Genomic DNA, 22,514 nt, shown 5'->3' on the forward strand with positions numbered 1-22,514 from the left:
GGGATAGAAGGAAGGAAAGACTGGAAGGGAAGGGAGTAGCCCTTCCGCATGATCTGCAGGGCCCACTTATCCGTGGTGATGGAAAGCCAGTGAGGGAGATGAAAACGAATCCTCCCTCCAACTGGACGGACGTGATCCTGCAGAACCATACTAGGAGGGCTTGGGCGCAGTGGAGGGGGGCTGTGTGGCAGCCGACCTCTGGCCAGACCCTCTGGGTCTGATGGTACCACAACCACGTCCTCTACCGAGATGCTGTGAAGCCTGAGGACGGTGGCTAAACTGTAGCTGGCGTGGTACCACGCCCCTTCCGAAGCCTCGAAAGGGGAAAAAGACAGACTGCTGTTGTGCTGGCGCTGAAAGGCCCAAGGATCTGGCCGTGGCTCGAGAATCCTTGAACCTCTCAAGCGCGGAGTCTGCCTTTTCGCCAAAAAGGCAAGAGCCATCAAAGGGCATATCCATCAAGCTGGACTGGACATCCCCTGAGAAACCAGTAGAACGTAGCCAGGCGTGGGGACGTAGGGCCACTGACGATGAAATCGCTCTGCCCAGCAAGTCGGTCGTGTCCAAACCACACAGGATCGTAAACTTGGCTGCATCTCTCCCATCCTTGACAGCCTGGGTGAAAGTGTCCCGTACGCCCTCCGGGACCTGGGCAGCACCTGTGCCACTGTATCCCATAGAGTATGGGAATAACGGCCCAATAGGCAAGAGGTGTTTACAGACCTCAATGCCAGGCTGGTGGAAGAAAACATCTTCTTCCCAAGCTGATCCAGCCTCTTTGATTCCCTATCCGTCGGAGCGGAAGGGAAGGCACCATGGGAAGTAGAGGCTTGGACAACCAAGCTCTCAGGAGTGGGGTGTTGTGTCAGGAAACTAGGGTCGCTCGGAGTGGGCCTATGGCGGCGGCCGACCGTCCTATTCACAGGAGCCCCTGTGCTGGGTTTGGACCACGTACCCAGAAGGCTGTCCGTAAGAGCCTCATTGAAGGGCAACATCGGTTCTGATGTTGTCACCCCCGGCTGAAGCACCGGCACTGTAGGCAAATCTAGGTCCAAGACCTCAGCTGCCCTACGCACCACCATAGCGAAAGAAGCACCCTCCTCCATAGCCACATTAGGAGGAGAGAGCATACCAGTATCTGGAGACGTGTCCAGTCCACTGGCCTCCCCTAGATCCTCATACCAGTCCTGTTGTAATCCACATTCTAAAGGGTCCTCAGACCCCTCCCATTCCTCTACTGCATCTGGCTGATCTAAATAATGCTCAGACAATGATCTGGGCCAAATTGGCTCCGTCGAAGTCAACGTCACTCCAGATCATCCGGAATAAGGATGGGACTGCCACCGGTGGGCGCCGGTGGCGGAATCGTCGACGCCGGACCCGGCGCTCAAGGAGGTCAACTGTGAGAGACCGGCGCCGGTCCAGATCCAGCATCAGATCCTGGGATCACCAACGGCACCGAGGCCGAAGCCGCCAGCATCGAATCCGAAGGGGCACCTGCTGACCCGGAGGGTGCAGCACACTAAAAAATGAGACACATGGCCTCATAAAACTCTTATTTGAGCGGGAGCCGAACCACTCTCAGAACGTCGATGTTCCCTAGACGCCTCGTCGGCCGACGGGCGTGGCGAAGACAAAATCTGCTTCGACTTCTTTTTCTTGTGCCTCTTACCTTCGGATGACCTCGAATGCGAGGACGAGGACTTGGGGCTCCGGGAGCGGTGCTCCGACGTCCTACTGCGGGACGTGACCTCCGTGGAGTTGCACCGACGGAAGACGAATGTCGGGCCGCAAGAAGCTTAAGTGATCTCTCCCTCAAGGCCTTCGGCGCCATGGCCCGACAGTGAGCACGAGGTGGAATCGTGGTCCTTCTCCAGGCACCAAAGACAAACACGGTGCGGATCCGTCACCGACATGGTACGATGACACGCACCACACGGATTGAATCCTGTCTTTCTCGAAGACATGACTTCAAACAGTCAAAAAAGCGTTGACAAACCGTCGAAGCAGGGTAGCTCTTTCCGGAACTGCGCTTAACCGGCGCTGACGGAAAAGAACTGACGTACGCTCGCCAAGACGGCGTCTATATAGACCACCGTGACATCATAGACGGCTCCAACGAGGCATGCGGAGCTGGTCGACGCACGAGGATCCGAACGATGAAGCCCGACGGCGCGCGTGCAGGGTACTGCTCAGAAAAAACTCCGGATTCGAAGCGGACGCCAGGGAATTCTAAGGTAAGGAAGCTGCAGCTAGAAGTCTCTATCAGATGTAGTGGTAGCTGGTTCCAAAAAGCAGTCAGTGATGTTGTTGTGACTCCTGTGATTCTGACTGCCATGCTCCTATGTTTGGTCTGCGGTTTACTATAAGATGCCGCTGGCAGTGCCCTAGAAGCTTTACTGTTGTTGCTAATCATAATATAGGCAGTAGTGTGATTGGTGCAGCTGATATGATTGGTGTCAGGTCTGATAACCTCTACAGTATGCCTGACTTCTCCCCTTCGCACCTCCTTCGAGTTGGGAATGTTGTTGATGTAGGACATCAAGAGATCTAGCTGTGTCAATGTCCCTCCTTGATTTGGAGTGCATCATCAATGTGCTTTGCACACCACACCTCATTGAAGAGCATTTCCAGTGTGTGATTCTGCACTTGATATCTGAAGGAAGTCACTAAGTCAGCTTTCCCTTCACAATACAATCACCTGTGATCTGGTAGAAGCCAAGATTTGCCATTTCCATTGCTGATTATGCTCTTTTCCTCCTCATAGACCTGCTCTGACTTGCTTTTTTATGTCTTCTGGCAAAAGATCAGTATATGGCCATCCAGTGGTGACTGTACCTTCCTTAGATAGCTATATCATTAGCTTCTCTGATGTGGATGCTATTGACCCTGTTTCCAAAGGCATCCAATCTCTGACTTTCCCTTTTGGGTGTGGGGAAGGTTGTGAGGAAATACTTGGGCTTCCTGACCTTCTCTGGGCAGCCTGCATTACCACAGATTCCACCTTAGTGAGCCCAACTAGTCATGCCGCCGAACTGTTGTCTGGTGCCTTGTATTGGCATAATGTTGGGATTACTGCAGCTATTCTTGCCAGTATATACATTAGTTGTAATCCTTTCTCCCAGAGGTGGTCTATAATTGGTATGACTTCAAGGAATTTTCACGCTGTCTCCTTAATATTGTATAAACACAGTCGGTTTCCTTGCTAATTACAGGTAGTTTGAACCTCTTGAAGATTTTTTTTTTATCAGGGAATAATGTGCTAAGTCAACCTGCAAGATCAGATGTTGGGGCCTCAGAGGGGTGGGTACGAGGATTATTTCCTGTGTTGTTCGACATGGCTCTGGTTGGGGCAGTAACATCTTGTCAGTGGAAGGGAAATTTTGAGGGGTCAACTCCAGTTGGTGTAAAGCTTGGGTAGAAGGCTCAGCCACAAATGGAGCAAAGTAACTGGTCATCATGTGTTGGAGAGTTTTTAGTAGCTCTAATGGATTCTGTGAGATTAACGGTTCATAGTTCTCAGTTTCCCATATAAGACCCATATTTTGCCCATCCCTAAACCATTTGTAATCAGAGTAGCATTTTTGTGATGCGGATATCATTGCGCCCTGTGAGCTTCCCCAAACAGGTGAACTGGATCTGCGTCATTTATGGTTCAGTATCCACCAGTTTCACTGATGCAGGATCTTACACTGGGACGTGTTCTAGTAGGATAGTTCATCAGAGGAGCTCTTTTCTTGCTTTTGGTTGAACCATCGGAGAGGGGTTGGGGGCAGGAGTTGGTGACAGACAGTCAAAAGATTTGTGGCAGATAGAGGGGATGTAGTTGGATGTAGTTGTCAATTTCCCATACGACCTATATTCCAAAACTGAACTACCAGGCTGCGCATAGTGCCTAACATCTAGTCCACATCACTCCGCCCGCTATCTTTGAAACTCAGTTCTGTTTCTTGGCCCTTGCCAGGCCGCTTTGACTCGTCAAATGGAGCAGTCACCTGAAGGCCCAATTCTACCACTATTATCATTTTGCGGACCCAACATGTCTTGGTTTGAACTTAGCCTTGCATTATTAGTCAAGAGATTATGGCCCTTCTGTTCCTCCCTCCCTAGCTCACTTACATATAGGTGTCTTATACCTTCCCTCAAACTCTCTTCCTTCGCTCTCACCAATGCAGATTTTACTATTCCTGGATAAAAATGCACCTTCGGCACCTTCGTCACTTCTCTTCCCTTTTTATTTATTACAAATCCTACCTGCTTTAAATCCTCCAGTGATACTTCGTGCAGGCTCGGCCACTTATCAAGCATGTGCAGAAGATGAGAGCAATTCAGAGGGTTTCCTCAATCTTTCTCCACCATTAAAACCTTGCTGAGGTTCCAAGAAAACCCACAGATTGTCCCTGCTATTAGGACCTACTTTATTTGGTCTCTCCTTTTTCGACCTTCGCTCCCTTTTATCTCTCCTTTATATAGTTGAAGACCTGCTCCCTCCAAAGAGATCCAGGCTAAACGTTCCTTCTTGATTTTCCACTAACCTCCTCTATACCCACTTCTCCCTGACTGTGTCAGTGGGCTTCCTTCCGCAGGGAGACTTCGAGAATTGTACCACATTTCGTTTTGATAAGTTTTCCCCATTTTCTATAATCCTTAAACCATGTGGAGCATTCCCATCCATCTCCACTGCTCTACTAATTTCCTTGCTGGGCTTCCTTTTTTAGCTTTGGCAGCTTACCCCTAGAATTAAAGGTTACACTTCTTATTTTATATATTCTTCTTGTGTGTGGGATATATCCCTTGTAACCCCAAAATACCCCTTGTTTTTTAATCAACATCAGCTGTTTTGAAATATATACAAAGGCGGGTTTGTTCGTCATTATTGTGGTCTACTGCCCCAACCACTGCAGGTTCACATACTACCTCTTCCTTATATTCTCTCATGGGTCGAACTAAGGAGGGCATACAATTGATAATTTGTTTTAATTTAACAGCAAATAACTTATTTACTTTTTTGGGCCTTTGCCAACTCATTATTTACCACCAGTGTTTTTAGAATTTCTAGTAGGGTATTTCACATCTAGCATGGATGAGGGTGGGGTTGCTGAAATATTCATTCCCAGAGAGATCTTGGAGGGGTTGGAGGTGCACTACAGAGTTCGCCCTTGCACCCATGTTATCCATAGACACTTTATTGCTACCCTCTACAAAATCGATCTCCTTTTCCAGGGTTGGACTACCACTTTCAGCGAATAATAGGCTTTTCATCAACAAAAGGATAAAATGGGGCAAGGGGGATAGTCTTGGTTCTGGTAAAGGGTTTTCCATAAATACCATGTCCTGTTTTTTTACTAGGTAATAATCTTGATCAAATTCCAACTTCATCTGGCTAAAGCTTCAGCTAACATATCCCTCCTCCCATTTCTGCTTCTTCTATTGGAACATTTGTTGGTAATGGGGGCTGACAAGGAATGCGCGACTTTCTTTTAAAGTGCTTTCCTACGAAATCCTTTATTGTTTCAGGAGGGTCCTACCCAGGACCTCCGAGGTCCCCGGACAACTTTGAGTTCTTTCTCCCCTGATACTCTCACATTTACATCAAGGAAACCTATTATACTTCTCGGTGGGTTGTCGCAACAAACTTTTTCATATTCTGGCTCCCTTTTCACAGAACCACCATCTCGACCCCTCCTTTGTGCTTATACACCTCGTAGTTTTAGTTTATTTCCTGGCATCTTGTCATAACGTCTCACTTTGGTCTGGGTTGACCTTTTCCTTTCTATTATCCGTGCAGTACTTAAATTGATTTCTATACAATTCCACCAGTTTGATTAAACATACAGTAACAAGTTGAGTTCCTGTGTTTAGACGGCCAAATAGGCTACTACACTCTTAACCAACGATCTGTTGTCGGCTACTAGTCACTTACCTCCTCCCTTCAAGCCCAACACTACTCTAATTTACTCTGCCCCACTGCCACCACCTCCTCCAGTATACATGGGGATGTTTTCACCAGAATTATCGTAGTTATGGGCTATACCACTGTCTGTAACATGGGCAATCGCACGAGGACTGTGGGCAATTATGACTGAGATTCAACAGCTCTTCAGTGCTTTGCTCACCTCGACTAGCCGGGGAGAATGAGTACGGCCTTCTCTGGGTTCTGCTGTGTTGGCGCCTGATGGCCATGGTAGCCTCTGAAGTGCCTCGGGCTTTATCGAGTGTACCCTGCGGCTTGGGACACTCCAAACCGATTTTCTTCTCACCCGATTTCTTCCATGTCGGCCCAACAGCACTTAGCAGTGTTTTTGTTTGGAGATCCACGTTCCGGGTTTACAGGTGGGCATGGCAGCGGGAGAGGAAGAGCTCGGGCGGCTTGACACCCGTTATGGGAGAAGGGAGCAGCATCACTCATACAGTTACCCACTCCTTGGTGAGTATATCCTACTTTCCAAACAATAGCAATAAAACCTAGGAAATCTAATGTTACTGCTAATCCTCAACCCATAAGCCCAATTCTGGTAGATAGCTTTCTTAAGCCTGTTATTGAAGAAATCCTTGACTTTCAGGATTCCAAAACACAATAATACCAGGAGAAGGGAGATTGTCAGTATAATAATCTTAGCAATTAAAAAACAAAAGCCTGATTAACAGTTTTCAATGTTGCTTGCCTAATATGAAGAGAGCAGAATATCTGAGGGTGGGTACCTCACGTTTACACAGTACAGTTCAACATCCAACCTTCAGTTTGTGATTACAGGGAACAGAAAGGTTAGGAAGATCTGGACGGATTTTATGGGCTGTGCAGCGAGCCAGTACTGTGGCAATATAAAGTCTCCAGTGTGAGGTCTATGTCAGTGAGTTTTGAATTTGCTGCTGTTACAGCAACGAAAGAGGAAGGAATGGATCCTTCTTACATGTGCTTTGCCATGTGTGCATATTATAGCCACAAAACCTAGGTTGCAGAAAAATCAGCAGGATTGAAATGAACGTTATCAGAATTAGTATGCTCATTCAGGCTTGTGACTGATCTGTCAAGGCAACAATGCTGTAAGAACAATATTAGAGACACTACAGGGAGTGCAGAATTATTAGGCAAATGAGTATTTTGACCACATCATCCTCTTTATGCATGTTGTCTTACTCCAAGCTGTATAGGCTCGAAAGCCTACTACCAATTAAGCATATTAGGTGATGTGCATCTCTGTAATGAGAAGGGGTGTGGTCTAATGACATCAACACCCTATATCAGGTGTGCATAATTATTAGGCAACTTCCTTTCCTTTGGCAAAATGGGTCAAAAGAAGGACTTGACAGGCTCAGAAAAGTCAAAAATAGTGAGATATCTTGCAGAGGGATGCAGCACTCTTAAAATTGCAAAGCTTCTGAAGCGTGATCATCGAACAATCAAGCGTTTCATTCAAAATAGTCAACAGGGTCGCAAGAAGCGTGTGGAAAAACCAAGGCGCAAAATAACTGCCCATGAACTGAGAAAAGTCAAGCGTGCAGCTGCCACGATGCCACTTGCCACCAGTTTGGCCATATTTCAGAGCTGCAACATCACTGGAGTGCCCAAAAGCACAAGGTGTGCAATACTCAGAGACATGGCCAAGGTAAGAAAGGCTGAAAGACTACCACCACTGAACAAGACACACAAGCTGAAACGTCAAGACTGGGCCAAGAAATATCTCAAGACTGATTTTTCTAAGGTTTTATGGACTGATGAAATGAGAGTGAGTCTTGATGGGCCAGATGGATGGGCCCGTGGCTGGATTGGTAAAGGGCAGAGAGCTCCAGTCCGACTCAGACGCCAGCAAGGTGGAGGTGGAGTACTGGTTTGGGCTGGTATCATCAAAGATGAGCTTGTGGGGCCTTTTCGGGTTGAGGATGGAGTCAAGCTCAACTCCCAGTCCTACTGCCAGTTCCTGGAAGACACCTTCTTCAAGCAGTGGTACAGGAAGAAGTCTGTATCCTTCAAGAAAAACATGATTTTCATGCAGGACAATGCTCCATCACACGTGTCCAAGTACTCCGCAGCGTGGCTGGCAAGAAAGGGTATAAAAGAAGGAAATCTAATGACATGGCCTCCTTGTTCACCTGATCTGAACCCCATTGAGAACCTGTGGTCCATCATCAAATGTGAGATTTACAAGGAGGGAAAACAGTACACCTCTCTGAACAGTGTCTGGGAGGCTGTGGTTGCTGCTGCACGCAATGTTGATGGGGAACAGATCAAAACACTGACAGAATCCATGGATGGCAGGCTTTTGAGTGTCCTTGCAAAGAAAGGTGGCTATATTGGTCACTGATTTGTTTTTGTTTTGTTTTTGAATGTCAGAAATGTATATTTGTGAATGTTGAGATGTTATATTGGTTTCACTGGTAATAATAAATAATTGAAATGGGTATATATTTTTTTTGTTGAGCTGCCTAATAATTATGCACAGTAATAGTCACCTGCACACACAGATATCCCCCTAACATAGCTAAAACTAAAAACAAACTAAAAACTACTTCCAAAAATATTCAGCTTTGATATTAATGAGTTTTTTGGGTTCATTGAGAACATGGTTGTTGTTCAATAATAAAATTAATCCTCAAAAATACAACTTGCCTAATAATTCTGCACTCCCTGTACATAAATGACAATGAACAATAACAAAATATCTGGACGTTTGCAGCCTTGCTTTGGAATCTCTATTTGTGATGATGAATATTAAAGGAATCTTGGTGGAATTTGGATAATGAATTGGTCCTAATGGGGTGGTTGAGCATGGGGGTTTGAGAAATGTGGAAGCATATGTATTTATATATCCTGGTGTGTGTGTGTATATATATATATATATATATATATATATATATATATATATATATATATATATATATATATATATGGAAAATGTCACTTACCCAGTGTACATCTGTTCGTGGCATGAGACGCTGCAGATTCACATGCTGTGCCTATCCCGCCATCTAGTGTTGGGCTCGGAGTGTTACAAGTTGTTTTTCTTCACAGAAGTCTTTTCGAGTCACGAGATCGAGGGACTCCTCCCCTTTCGGCTCCATTGCGCATGGGCGTCTACTCCATGTTAGATTGTTTTCCCCGCAGAGGGTGAGGTAGGAGTTGTTTATATAGTAATAGTGCCCATGCAAGAGAGTAAGTATGTATGTACATAATGTGTCTAAAAGTGATATATATATTTACAAATGTACAAGTTTATTTTGATCAACTTATAACGGCTATAGGCTCCCGGGGAGGTGGGAGGGCGCATGTGAATCTGCAGCGTCTCATGCCACGAACAGATGTACACTGGGTAAGTGACATTTTCCGTTAGATGGCATGTGTAGCTGCAGATACACATGCTGTGCATAGACTAGTAAGCAGTTATCTCCCCAACAGCGGTGGTTTAGCCTGTAGGAGTTGAAGTTGTTTGAAATAATGTTCGTAATACTGTCTTTCCTACTGTGGCTTGTTGTGTTGTTAACACATCCACACAGTAATGTTTAGTGAATGTATGAGGTGTAGACCATGTGGCTGCCTTACAGATTTCTAACATTGGTATATTTCCTAGAAAGGCCATGGTGGCGCCTTTCTTTCTAGTGGAGTGTGCCTTTGGTGTAATAGGCAGTTCTCTCTTTGCTTTAAGGTAACAGGTTTGAATACACTTAACTATCCATCTGGCAATGCCTTGTTTGGATATTGGATTTCCTGCATGAGGTTTTTGAAAAGCTACAAACAATTGTTTTGTTTTGCGAAATTGTTTGGTTCTATCAATGTAATACATTAGTGCTCTTTTTATGTCTAATGTATGTAATGCTCTTTCAGCTACAGAGTCTGGTTGTGGAAAAAATACTGGGAGTTCCACTGTTTGATTTAAGTGGAACGGTGATATAACTTTTGGTAAAAAAGTGGGATTTGTTCGTAGAACCACTTTATGTTTGTGTATCTGTATAAAGGGTTCCTGTATGGTAAAGGCTTGTATTTCGTTTACTCGTCTAAGAGATGTGATAGCTATTAGGAAGGCTACTTTCCATGTTAAGTATTGCATCTCACAAGAGTGCATGGGTTCAAATGGTGGACCCATGAGTCGTGTTAATACAATATTGAGGTTCCACGAAGGAACTGGTGGTGTTCTTGGGGGAATTATTCTTTTTAGACCCTCCATAAATGCTTTTATGACTGGGATTCTAAATAGTGATGTTGAATGTGTAATTTGCAGATAGGCAGACATTGCTGAGAGATGTATTTTAATGGATGAAAAAGCTAACTTAGACTTTTGTAAGTGTAGTAAGTAGTTTACACTGTTTTCCATGGACCCGTGTAATGGTTGAATTTGATTATCATGACAGTAATAAACAAATCGTTTCCATTTATTTGCGTAGCAATGTCTTGTAGTAGGTTTTCTAGCCTATTTGATGACCTCCATGCATTCTTATGTAAGGTGTAGATGTCCAAATTCTAAGACTTCAGGAGCCAGATTGCTAGATTGAGCGATGCTGGATTCGGGTGTCTGATCTGTTGTTTGTGTTGAGTTAACAGATCTGGTCTGTTTGGTAGCTTGATATGAGGCACTACTGACAGGTCTAGTAGTGTTGTGTACCATGGTTGGCGTGCCCAAGTTGGTGCTACTAGTATTAGTTTGAGTTTGTTTTGGCTCAATTTGTTTACTAGATACGGAAGGAGTGGGAGGGGGGAAAAGCGTAAGCAAATATCCCTGACCAACTCATCCATAACGCATTGCCCTTGGAGCGAGGGTGTGGGTACCTGGATGCGAAGGTTTGGCATTTTGCGTTTTCTTTTGTTGCGAATAGGTCTATTTGCGGTGTTTCCCAGTTTTGGAAGTATGTTTGTAGTATCTGGGGATGAATTTCCCATTCGTGGATCTGTTGATCTCGACTTAGTTTGTCGGCTAACTGGTTTTGAATTCCTGGGATGTACTGCGCTATTAGGCGAATGTGATTGTGAATCGCCCAATGCCAAATCTTTTGTGCTAAGAGACACAGCTGTGATGAGTGTGTCCCTCCCTCTTTGTTTAGGTAATACATTGTTGTCATGTTGTCTGTTTGACAAGAATGTTTTTGTGGGCTATTAGTGGTTGAAATGCTTTTAATGATAGAAACACTGCCAGTAGTTCTACTTTATTTATATGAAGTTGCTTTTGCTGAGTGACCCATTTACCCTGGATGCTGTGTTGGTTGAGGTGTGCTCCCCACCCTACCATGGAAGCATCTGTTGTGATCACGTATTGAGGCATTGGGTCTTGGAAAGGCTGCCCTTGGTTTAAATTTATAGGATTACACCATTGAAGCAAGGTGTGTGTTTGGCGGTCTATCAACACTAGATCTTGAAGTTGACCCTGTGCTTGTGTCCATTGTGTCGCTAGACACTGCTGTAAGGGCCGCATGTGTAATCTTGCGTTTGGGACAATGGCTATGCATGAAGACATCATGCCTAGAAGTTTCATCACTAATTTTACTTGATATTGTTGGTTTGGGTGCATGCTTTGTATTACGTTTTGGAATGCTTGTACCCTTTGTGGACTTGGAGTGACAATCCCTTTTTTGTGTTGGTTGTTGCTCCTAAGTATTGTTGTATTTGACACGGTTGTAAGTGTGATTTTAGGTAATTTATTGAGAACCCTAGTTTGTGAAGGGTTTCTATGACGTATTTTGTGTGTTGAAGACACTGTTTCTGAGTGCTGGTTTTTATTAACCAATCGTCTAGATGCGGGAATACGTGTATGTGCTGTCTTCTGATATGTGCGGCTACTACTGCAAGGCATTTTGTTAATAACCTTGGTGCTGTTGTTATCCCGAATGGTAACACTTTGAATTGGTAATGTACTCCTTGGATTACAAACCTTAAGTATTTCCTGTGTGAAGGATGTATGGGTATATGGAAGTAAGCATCCTTGAGGTCTAATGTTGACATGTAGTCTTGTTGTTTGAGCAAGGGAATCACGTCTTGAAGTGTTACCATGTGAAAGTGATCTGATTTGATGTAAAGATTTAGGGGGTCATTCCGACCCCGACGGTCAAGGACCGCCGGGGCCGGGGATGCGGGAGCACCGCCAACAGGCTGGCGGTGCCCCGCAGGGCATTCTGACCGCGGCGGTTTGGCCGCGGTCAGACCAGGAAAACCGGCGGTCTCCCGCCGGTTTTCCGCTGCCCTGGGAATCCCCCATGGCGGCGCAGCTTACTGCGCCGCCATGGGGGATTCCGACCCCCTCACCGCCATCCTGTTCCTGGCGGCTCTGAACAGGATGGCGGTGAGGGGTGTCGTGGGGCCAATGGCATGGGCACTGCAGGGGCCCCCGTAAGAGGGCCCCACTTTGTATATCAGTGTCTGCTTTGCAGACACTGAAATACGCGATGGGTGCCACTGCACCCGTCGCACATACCCACTCCGCCGGCTCCATTCGGAGCCGGCTTCCTCGTGGGGAGGGGTTTCCCGCTGGGCTGGCGGGCGGCCTTCTGGCGGTCGCCCACCAGCCCAGCGGGAAAGCCAGAATGGCCTCCGCGGTCTTTCGACCGCGGAGCGGCCATATGGCGGCTCCCTCCAGGCGGGCGCCTCCCGCCGCCCGCGGGGGTCAGAATGACCCCCTTAGTGTTCTGAGATCTAAGATGGGTCTCGGAGTTTTGTCCTTTTTTGGTATTAGAAAATACAGGTAATAAACACCTGTTCTTTTTTGATGGTTGGGTACCATTTCTATTGCCTCTTTCTGTAACAACGCTTGGACTGCTAGTTGTAATAGATCGAAGTGCTGTTTGGACATGTTGTGTGTTCTTGGAGGCACATTTGGTGGTAATTGTAGGAATTCTATGCAATAACCATGTTGGATAATGGCTAGGACCCACGAATCTGTAGTTATTTCTTCCCAATTTTTGTAATAATCTGTGAGTCTCCCCCCACTGGTGTTATGTGTTGGGGATTTGTGACATTGAAGTCACTGTTTAGTTTGTGGGGTCTTTGGGCTTTGGAATTTCCCTCTGATTTTAGGGAACTGTCCACCTCTATATTGTCCCCGAAAGCCTCCTTTTTGATACTGGCCCTGGTATGTGGGTCTGGCCTGTGAGGTTGAGGGTTCTGTGCTTTGGGCTCGAAACCCCCCTCTAAAGTGTGGCTTCCTAAAGGTGCCTCTGCTCTGTGGGGAGTAGAGCGCGCCCATGGCTTTGGCCGTGTCAGTGTCCTTCTTTAGCTTCTCTATAGCTGTATCCACCTCCGCCCCAAACAACTGTTGTCCATTAAAGGGCATATTAAGCACAGCCTGCTGGATCTCTGGCTTAAATCCGGAGGTGCGTAGCCATGCGTGTCTCCGAATAGTGACCGCTGTGTTTACAGTTCTGGCGGCTGTGTCCGCTGCGTCCATAGCTGATCGTATCTGGTTGTTGGAGATACTTTGGCCCTCCTCCACCACTTGCTGTGCACGCTTTTGAAACTCCTTGGGAAGATGTTCAATAAAATGCTGCATTTCAACCCAATGAGCCCGGTCATATCTTGCCAATAAAGCCTGTGAATTGGCAATGCGCCATTGATTGGCTGCCTGTGCTGCAACCCTTTTCCCCGCTGCATCAAACTTTCGACTTTCTTTGTCGGGTGGTGGTGCATCCCCAGAAGTCTGTGAGTTTGCCCTTTTGCGGGCTGCGCCTACTACCACTGAGTCAGGTGTTAGTTGTTGCGTGATGTACACAGGGTCCGTAGGGGGAGGCTTGTACTTCTTTTCCACCCTAGGTGTAATGGCTCTGAATTTGACGGGGCTTGAAACACTTATTTTGCGTGTTTTAACATCCCTGGTAACATCGGCAGACTCTGGTACTGGCTGTGTGTTGATGACAAAGCATTGAATAAAAAGTCATCCTCAATAGGTTCAGCATGCAGTGCTACATTGTGAAAAGTAGCTGCTCTGGACACCACCTGCATGTAAGCAGTACTGTCTTCTGGTGGTGACGGTCTTGCCGGGTAGCAATCCGGACTATTGTCAGATACTGGTGCATCGTATAGATCCCATGCATCTGGGTCATCCTGGCTCATCCCTGTGTGCGTTGGAGATTGCATCATTGGGGGTGTTGCAATTGGTGACAGTTGCGGTGAGTGCTGTGGCGATGGTTGTGGCGAAAAACGTGGTGGAGTTTTTTCTTTAGCCACTTTTGCTTTTGGCTGTTTATCTGTTTCTTGGAAAGCAAGTTTCCTTTTCATTTTAATAGGGGGAAGAGTTCTTATTTTCCCTGTGTCTTTTTGAATATGGAGCCTTCTTTGTGTATAGTCTGGCTCTCCCAGCTCTAATTCTTGTCCAAATTTATGGCCTTGTAGTTGAGATGAAAGGCCTTGTTCTTCAGAATAGGAGCTCTGTTTCGGCTCCGATGCTGGGTGTTTCAGCACCGAAACTTTTTATGCAGTCTTTTTCGGCTCCGAAGCCACCTTTTTCGGTTTCGGGGCACCGATCTCTCTGTGCCGACTTCGGTAGGAGCCGGTATCTCGGTGTCAGGTTTGGTCAGAGCCAGTATCTCGGTGCCGAGTATACTCTGTGCCGGTATCTCGACCGGAGTCGGATGTCTTCGAAACATGTGTGCCCTTTTTCGGTGCCGATGGTTGGTCACTGTGTTTATGGGTTAAGCCATGGCCTGCCGGCGGTGGCGTCCCCTGGGCTTTCATTATTTTGGTGAGAGTTTTGGCTGGGGCAGTTTTACTCACGGTTTTTGCCGGCTGCTAACTTTCGGCCTCGTCCGAGTCAGGAATGGAGAAAGTCTCCTCTTCTTCGACGTCGTGGTGTCCTGATGGCGTAGACGTCATTTGAAGCCTTCGATCTCTCCGGTCCCGTAGTGTCTTTTTCGACCGAAATGCCCGACAGGCCTCGCAGGTATCCTCTTTGTGTTCGGGGGACAAACACAAATTACAGACCAAATGCTGGTCTGTGTAAGGATACTTATTGTGGCATTCGGGACAGAAGCAAAATGGGGTCCGTTCCATGAGCCTTGAAGACGCACGCGGTCGGGCCGACCAGGCCGGTGTCGATCTGCTATAACGAACCAGATACCGAACGCAAACAATACCGTTGAGTTTTCCGAGATTTAACTAACTTTCCAACCGAAACACGGAGCGAAGAGGAACACGTCCGAACCCGATGGCGGAAAGAAAACAATCTAACATGGAGTAGACGCCCATGCGCAATGGAGCCGAAAGGGGAGGAGTCCCTCGATCTCGTGACTCGAAAAGACTTCTTCGAAGAAAAACAACTTGTAACACTCCGAGCCCAACACTAGATGGCGGGATTTGCACAGCATGTGTATCTGCAGCTACATATGCCATCGAACATATATATACACACACACACACACATAGTCTTTTGTGTTGTTGTATGTAGATTTGATTGAACAACCTTGGGGAGTAGAATATTTAGTCCTGAAGAAGGTGGTGAAAAAGGTCTGGAAGCCAACCGAAACGCGTCAACGCTTTATTCTTACTGGACCCATAGGAGGAGGCTCTTATCGAATAAGGACTGCTGACAATTATCAATAGGCCTATACCTACCAGAATTAGGACAGTCTTTTTTTGTCTCCCTTTTATTGAATTTTATTTGGTTTTATTGACTGTTTTAGCATTGATGTGTTTGTCTTGTTACTGTGTGATTACATTAAATATACATCTTTGATTCCTTTGTCTTTAGGCTGATCAATAGAGAGATTCATTGACTGTGTGAGTGTTAAGTGATTGGTTTGGTTTTCCCGTGGGTGAATTTTATGATTTTACTGTGTTACGGTGCCCTGTCCCCGTCGGGATATCGGAGATAGGAGGGTCAACTCTCTATTTTTTCGCTATTTGTTTTGGAATGAAGCAGGCATTTGCACTGACAAATTAACCTAAAAATGGCATGAAGTGTTGTGGACTCTTTTTTTTGTAGTCAGTACTATATTTTGTACAAAATGGAAGGATGTGCATTTAGAAAAGAACCATGGCGCATAGCAATGCAGAAGAAAGTCAGAAAGAGGAGAACCGTTGCCAGACCTAGCCTGACTGATGAGCAACTGAAAAACTAATTGCACAGTTTAAACCAGCATTGCCAATAGCAAAATGCAGAACAATACTACAAACTTGAAAGTAGAGGAAAGTTGCCAGAGACCGATTCCCACCTTCCAAACCTCAAACCAATTCCCTTAGTGACACTGGTAGCCTTTCACGGCGAAGTAACCGATTTTCAAGAGTGATACTCACACTTAAAGAGTGAAGAGCCACAAACACTTTTTCTAGTCATGCTGTTTTGCATTTCTTCGTGTAAGAAAAACCGTGCAGGCCTGTGCTTAATTTTAGCCGGTGTGGGCCACTGGCACTCACTTTTGGGGACTGGCATCAAGTTATCCTCTCCGCACATTTCCCCAGAGAAAGAGAAAAAAAAACACACAAAGGAGAAAGATGTAAAAAACCATCACAAAGGGAGAAAACAGGAACTCACAAGAGTGAGCTAAAAGGCCAGGGAGTGTCAGGGGATGAATTAAAGTGGCCCTGGATGGATTCAAAGGTACGCAGCCTTGGGATTCGGCGTAATTACATTTAATTGTGCCGGTTGCGGGATTATGAGCAGAGTTTTGAACACCTTCACTCACTGTTTTACAAAATATCCACTGGCGAGGGCCACTGTGAATTTCACAGTACTTCAGGTAAAAACTGCAGCGTTTTCAGTGAATGCCTTTGCACTTACCAGCGTAGGAAAAACTATGGAATTCGTTATGATGGCACTGCTCCAGGTCTTGTGGTGGTGCTGGTTAGGTCTACAGTATAAATCTAAGACTGAGTTTTAACGCAATAAAAGATTACCTCTATCCTACACATTTCCACCTTTAAAAGCCAATTGCTATCAAGGAGCAACAACAAAAGTTGGAGGGTGAAATGGCACAGCTCCAGGAACCACTAAAGAATGGTGTTTCTTTAGAAAGTTCTTGTTACTGAAGTCCTAAATCGTCCTTTTTGGACTCTAGATTACCAGCTATTTTCAGCAACCCTTTAGACGTTGAAATGACCTCCTCTCTCATACTGCCAGTTTTACCACCTTTTTTGCCACTGTTGCAGTCATCTCATCCGCTTCCTCAACAACGTCCCACCTTCTTCATGACGGAGCCAGTAGTGATTTTGAAAAAAACTGGAAACTCCATAATGCTGAAGTATGCATAGTTGAAGAAGAAAAGGCCTGATCAAGTAACCCTCAACCATCTGTTGAATGTCAGTCTTCAGAATTTCGTCTAAAATTTTAAGAAACTAAAGCACAGTTTTCCACTATGGGGACAAAATCCGTTGGGGATTCTTATTTGCGAAGTGTGAACTTAAAAAACAAAAACAAAACTTCATGTTATGTGCGAGCCACGTCACTCGCATTTTAGGATCACTCAGCAAAGGTAAACTAAAACTTCAAACATCTTAGAAAGGCAAATTTACAAAGGAGCCAGGGGGTACTCCTGTACAGACAAGGAGAACAAGGATAATGAAACACGACTCACCCCGATAATGTCAAGGGCAAAAATTCGGAGCATCCATCCTTATGGTTCAGAAATTACAGACAATCTAAGAACGCAGTTGGAAGACAACTCAACCTCAATTTCTGAACTCACATTTCACCTTCCATTCAGTCTTCTATTTTCACTGCCTGTAGCTAGAAATATCAGTTTTAAAATAATGTATATATTTCTTGGTGCTGGACTTTTCATCCTTCAGCAAACATTCCATACACAGAATCAAACTACATATCTTAGAACTAGAATAGCTCCACTTTTGACCATTAATCCATACAACAAACAGGTTGGAACGGAGACAAAACATACTCCGTTCAAATTGCGATGACAAGATATTCACTTCCTGCCAGAATAAGAAAAATGTACCAACAGCTTGAACTATAGTGGGCATGAAAAACCTGGCTCTTCCTAAGCACAACAGAAAAATAAAATACTTACATGTCACTACAGTTCTCTTGCGCTGGTGTCTTTCATAGGTTCACATACTTGAATCATTCCCTGTAGCTGAGCTGGGAGTCCAACCTTTCAATAGCAGTATCAAATAATTTGCATTGAAAGCAGAAAGTAAAGTCACTTCACTGAAAGTAATTTCATTGCTAAAAGACCTGAACTTCAGCTAATGAGGTCAGTGCACAAAACTCTATCCCTGTCAGAGGATTTCATACTTCAGAATTCTAAAGCACTAGTGTTAAAAGATCAGGATACACAGAGCCTCTAAAAAAGGAGGAGGGAGGGTCACATGTGAATCTATTAAAAGTACCAATGTTGGAAAAACTGTAGTTAAAGATATCCTTTTCTTCTCCAGCACTGAATCTTTCCCAGATTCACATACTTGAGTCAGAATAGCAAGCAGAAAACAATTCAGTTTTCAAACATATGCAGTGCATAGCATGCTGTGTAGTATCCGAAACTTTATCATGAAGAGACTCACCTTAATGAAACAGATGCTGCAACACAAGCTGGCTAAGAATTGAGTCTTCTGTAGAATCAGTACCAAGACAGTGATGCTTTATGAAGGTATGACAACCTCTCCATGTAGCGACCCTGCTTATGTCTGATTAATAAACCCCAGCATAGAGTACTGTTGTAACTGCAGCGCATCTGGTTAAGTGGGCTGGCACTAGATCACAAGGAAAGACAGGTTTTCAGATGACTGAAAACAAAGCTGAAGCAATTACTCTCTCTATCCGTAGTTTCCAGATTGAGCATAGTCTCTGTGGATGGCAAAAGGCTAAGAAGAGCTGGTCCGATTTAATGTTTTAGTTTGACTGATACGGAATTCTAAACAGCCTCAAATGCCCAAGAAGTACAAAGTTCACGCTGTACTCCTGGTCAGATTTTGAAGGAAATAAATGCTTTAAGTGTCCCTAGCTCAGTTAGATGTAAGTTAGTAGGCACTGAATGTATAAACTTTGGAGGAAAAGAAGCTTGAAAGTAAATGCTTGTATCTCCCCGACTCGTCCAACAGAAGTTAGTGTTAACAGTAGAGCTGTTCATGACACAAATGTCTGCCTTATGTATAGTGTTGAAAGTATCTCATTAACTAAGAGCAGTAGTTATATCCTGTAGAGGTGGAGGAACTCAGACAGAGAGGGTCTGAACAGACTGAGAAATTCTTTAACTATCCTTGTTGGTAGAAGAAGTAAAGTGTGGGGTGATCGCCTGAGCCCTGAGACAACCACCTAAATGCAGAAAGTAGGGCACAACTGTATGCCTTTATAAGGAAATTGGATGCAGACTGCAGTCCTGCCACCAGAGAAAGAAATGCTTCCATTTGACTTGATATGTTTTAACAGCTGAAGAAGCCCTTGCTTGGGCTAGAATGTCTTGGCAGTCCTGTATGCACAACTCTGCTAACCCTAGATGTTAAGGAGTTATGCATATGCGTTTGGAGATGTGTGGTGTAGAACCTGTTCATTGCCACCCAAAAGTTGTTTATGTTTTCCCCCAGAGGGATTTGTGCAACTTCTCAGCACATCTGTGAACACATATGGGTGACCCTGAGATGGAGCAATCAGGATAAGTAAGCCTACAGGGTTCTCTCTTGATTTTGCTGGGAACTCCTGGAATAAGGGGAAGTGGAGGAAAGGCATATGCACATTTTTCTGTACCAAGATATTGAAAATTAATCCCTCACTCATTTCTGGATGCCACTGCCTACTGGTGCAATACTGCCATTTCGTATGAAATGGAGTTGCAGAAAGGTGTAGTGCTGGGTGGCACCATTTAAGAAATATTTTGACCATTCAAACCAGGTTCAATTCCTACTTGTTGGAGACTCTTTTGATGTCGTATCTGCCCATACTTGGGGTCTGTGACTGTTATGACCAAGAAATTTGGTGTTCCAAGGAAGGCTGCTGCAAAGCTGGAAACGCTCTTAACAAAATGGTCCATCTTGCAATCCTCTCTAACAAGGCATACAGGGCAAAAATGGGTTCCTGGAGCAGCACTTAGCAGCTTGCATTATAACTGAATTGGTCTTAGGATGACCAAAGAGTATTGCAAATGTGCTATCAGGGGTTATATATTTTTCGTCCAGTGTGGGGACTATAGCTGAGACTGAATCCAGTGTTTGCACAGTTTCTTCCTATTCTTTCAGATAGGATTCATAATAGGAATCGCCTTTGTGGATTTCCTAGGTTCCTCTTTAAAATCATATAAGAAACACTCAAGTTTCAGTCACAGTTGCCTGTAAGTCAAACCTTTTTATCAAGAGAGACAATGGGCATACCAGGGTGAGAAAGGGTAGGTGGGCTTGTAGGTGGTACAAAGTGTTTATCCCACTCATTGAATGGTTCTCCAGAATTCTTGAAAAGCTATCCTCCATTATTCATTCCTGCCTTCTAAAGAATCGGTTTCCACTTGTGCAACTGACTTTGGTGAAGGCAATATTTGAGGCGGAGGTAGCAGTGGCGGTGCTGGTATTGGAAGCACAGATGGTCTTTGTTCTGAACCAGATCGCAGAATGTCTGCACAAGGAACATTATGTGGAATCCTTAAACAATAACCTTGAATCATTGGATGCAGAACATTATCGAGGTTTGCTGGCACCACTACCATTAGCGTTCTCAGCAAGTGGGATTGTCGTACTACTCACCATAATGTCTGTCATAATGAGGCTATCCATAATCCCAGCTAGGATCCTCATCATAATATCTGTGGCCAACTTCATCCTGCTGATCGTAGTGGTTGACATAATGGCCGTCTTGATATTTTAGGCGGAGATGAGTAGGGCTAGTGACCATTCCAAAGGTTTCTTTCTCCGAGGATTGACTTTCTGTGTAAAGAGATTTTTCAGGAAGCTGAGAAGGTACCTTGCTAGGAGCAGTGTCCTCTGGGAAGAAGGACTTCTTGCCTGGGACCAAAGAAAAAGGAACTGATTTCCTCTGGCGTCAACACTTTTCAAAAGTGGTTCTGACAACAGTGCCTCCATTGACAGTGGTGGCATTGTTGGTACAGCAGGTTGCAGATTCTTTTTCAAGGCCTTATGTGGGGCCCTTTTGGAACATCACCTGACAAAATAAGGAGATAGAAAGGTGTGCGAGTAGAGTGCTCATGTGTTCTCCCTTCCACTTGAAGCGTGATAGAAATCTGAAGTACCGAAGCTTCTGGAAGTGGAGGTGGAAGAAGAGGGGGTGGAAGGAGTGGGGGTGTGTGTGTAGTGTTTAATGCACTCTCACATCATTGGCTGGAATTTTCTAATGAGGTGATTATGGAACTCAAGTGATGGAATGATTCAAGAATGGGAATCTCTGAAACAGCCAATGATGGAAAACTATTTGTTATACTTTTCTCCTGAGTAAGTGTAGCTTTTAACAGGCACAACTGTGTCTATTCTTAGACTTCTTCCTTCCTCACTTCATGCTAACGTGCAGAGTAGCCACCTTATCATGTTTAGAGCAGATGTTCAGGCCTCACACACCTCACCCAACACCTCCCTTACATATCTAAATAGAAGCATTTACACTACAACCATGTTATTATAAAGTCACTCTGGAACCTGAGGGCTTTGTGACCCAGTGAAGCACTATATAAATACTACATTGTAATACACTCCTGTGATGTATGACATTGGCTCTGTGCCGATTTGATGAATAAACCTAAGTGAAGTTGTACCTTATTCTTGATCTATTAGCTTAAGAACTAACATCCTTCTTGGCTTCAGATGTATTATATCAAAGGAAAGCTAAATTAAGTCTGCATGTAAATATTTTAAGTCTTCTTTAAGAGGGCTATGTGTGGCATGTCACTAATGCAGAACAAATGAAGGTTCACTGGTCACGCTAATGAACATTACAAAGTAATCTGCAAGTCCATAAAAGCATTTTATTGCGGCAGAGAGTCACATTAAGCACCAAGAAAATTAGCAGTTTTCTGGACAGAAGACCCTCTCTAGAATTTGGTAAGGCAGAAATTATGTAAAATATTTTACCTTCCAGAAAAGGATACTGCAATGGCGACAGAAATGCAAGGTGTCTCCATACTGTTCTTTCTTTGGATAGTACTTCTCAAGTGCAAAGTACATCTGCTTCCAGTCAATGTGTCCATTTTCAGAAAGGATCAAATGCCTACAAAACTAAAAATTATATTTTACTGTACATTCAAACAAAAAGAGAGAGAGACTATCAATTTAAAACATTGCCAGAAACAGTACATAATAATTTGCTCTAAACACTCCACCCCCTCCCCAAACAAGGTGGAAAAAACATATGCACTAGTTTCATCAGCAAGGTTAATAAAATAAAATTCAGTACAGTCCAATGTGAAAAGTGACTGAGCATATTAAGTATTAAAATGTATTCCAATCTTTACAGATCAGTTGTTCATATCACAAACATTTCTCCACAAAACCAGAAACTGCTGCACCTGGTCCTTTTTGCAGAGTCTCCTACAGATTTCTGCCTTCTTTTGGTGAACCTATTATTTTTGCTGTTGGGACTCTGCGCACATTACCACTGCTAATGTGCTTGAGCTCTCTCCCTAAAATAGTGTAGAATTAGCATCTATCTGATTGGTACATT

At 44.7% G+C, this 22,514-nt stretch overlaps 1 protein-coding gene across 4 annotated transcripts in view; it reads right to left on the reverse strand.

The window, feature by feature from the left end:
* Positions 1-22,514, reverse strand: part of FBXO25 (F-box protein 25) — a 343,865-nt gene that overhangs the window by 102,787 nt on the left and 218,564 nt on the right. For all 4 annotated transcript variants that reach the window (XM_069235834.1, XM_069235833.1, XM_069235836.1 and 1 more), the window contains exon 9: positions 21,926-22,069. In XM_069235834.1, the coding sequence (XP_069091935.1) occupies positions 21,926-22,069 (144 nt within the window). The remainder of the gene's footprint in view (positions 1-21,925; positions 22,070-22,514) is intronic.

Source organism: Pleurodeles waltl, chromosome 5 (assembly GCF_031143425.1).
Source record: "Pleurodeles waltl isolate 20211129_DDA chromosome 5, aPleWal1.hap1.20221129, whole genome shotgun sequence".
Taxonomy (NCBI): Eukaryota; Metazoa; Chordata; class Amphibia; order Caudata; family Salamandridae; genus Pleurodeles; species Pleurodeles waltl.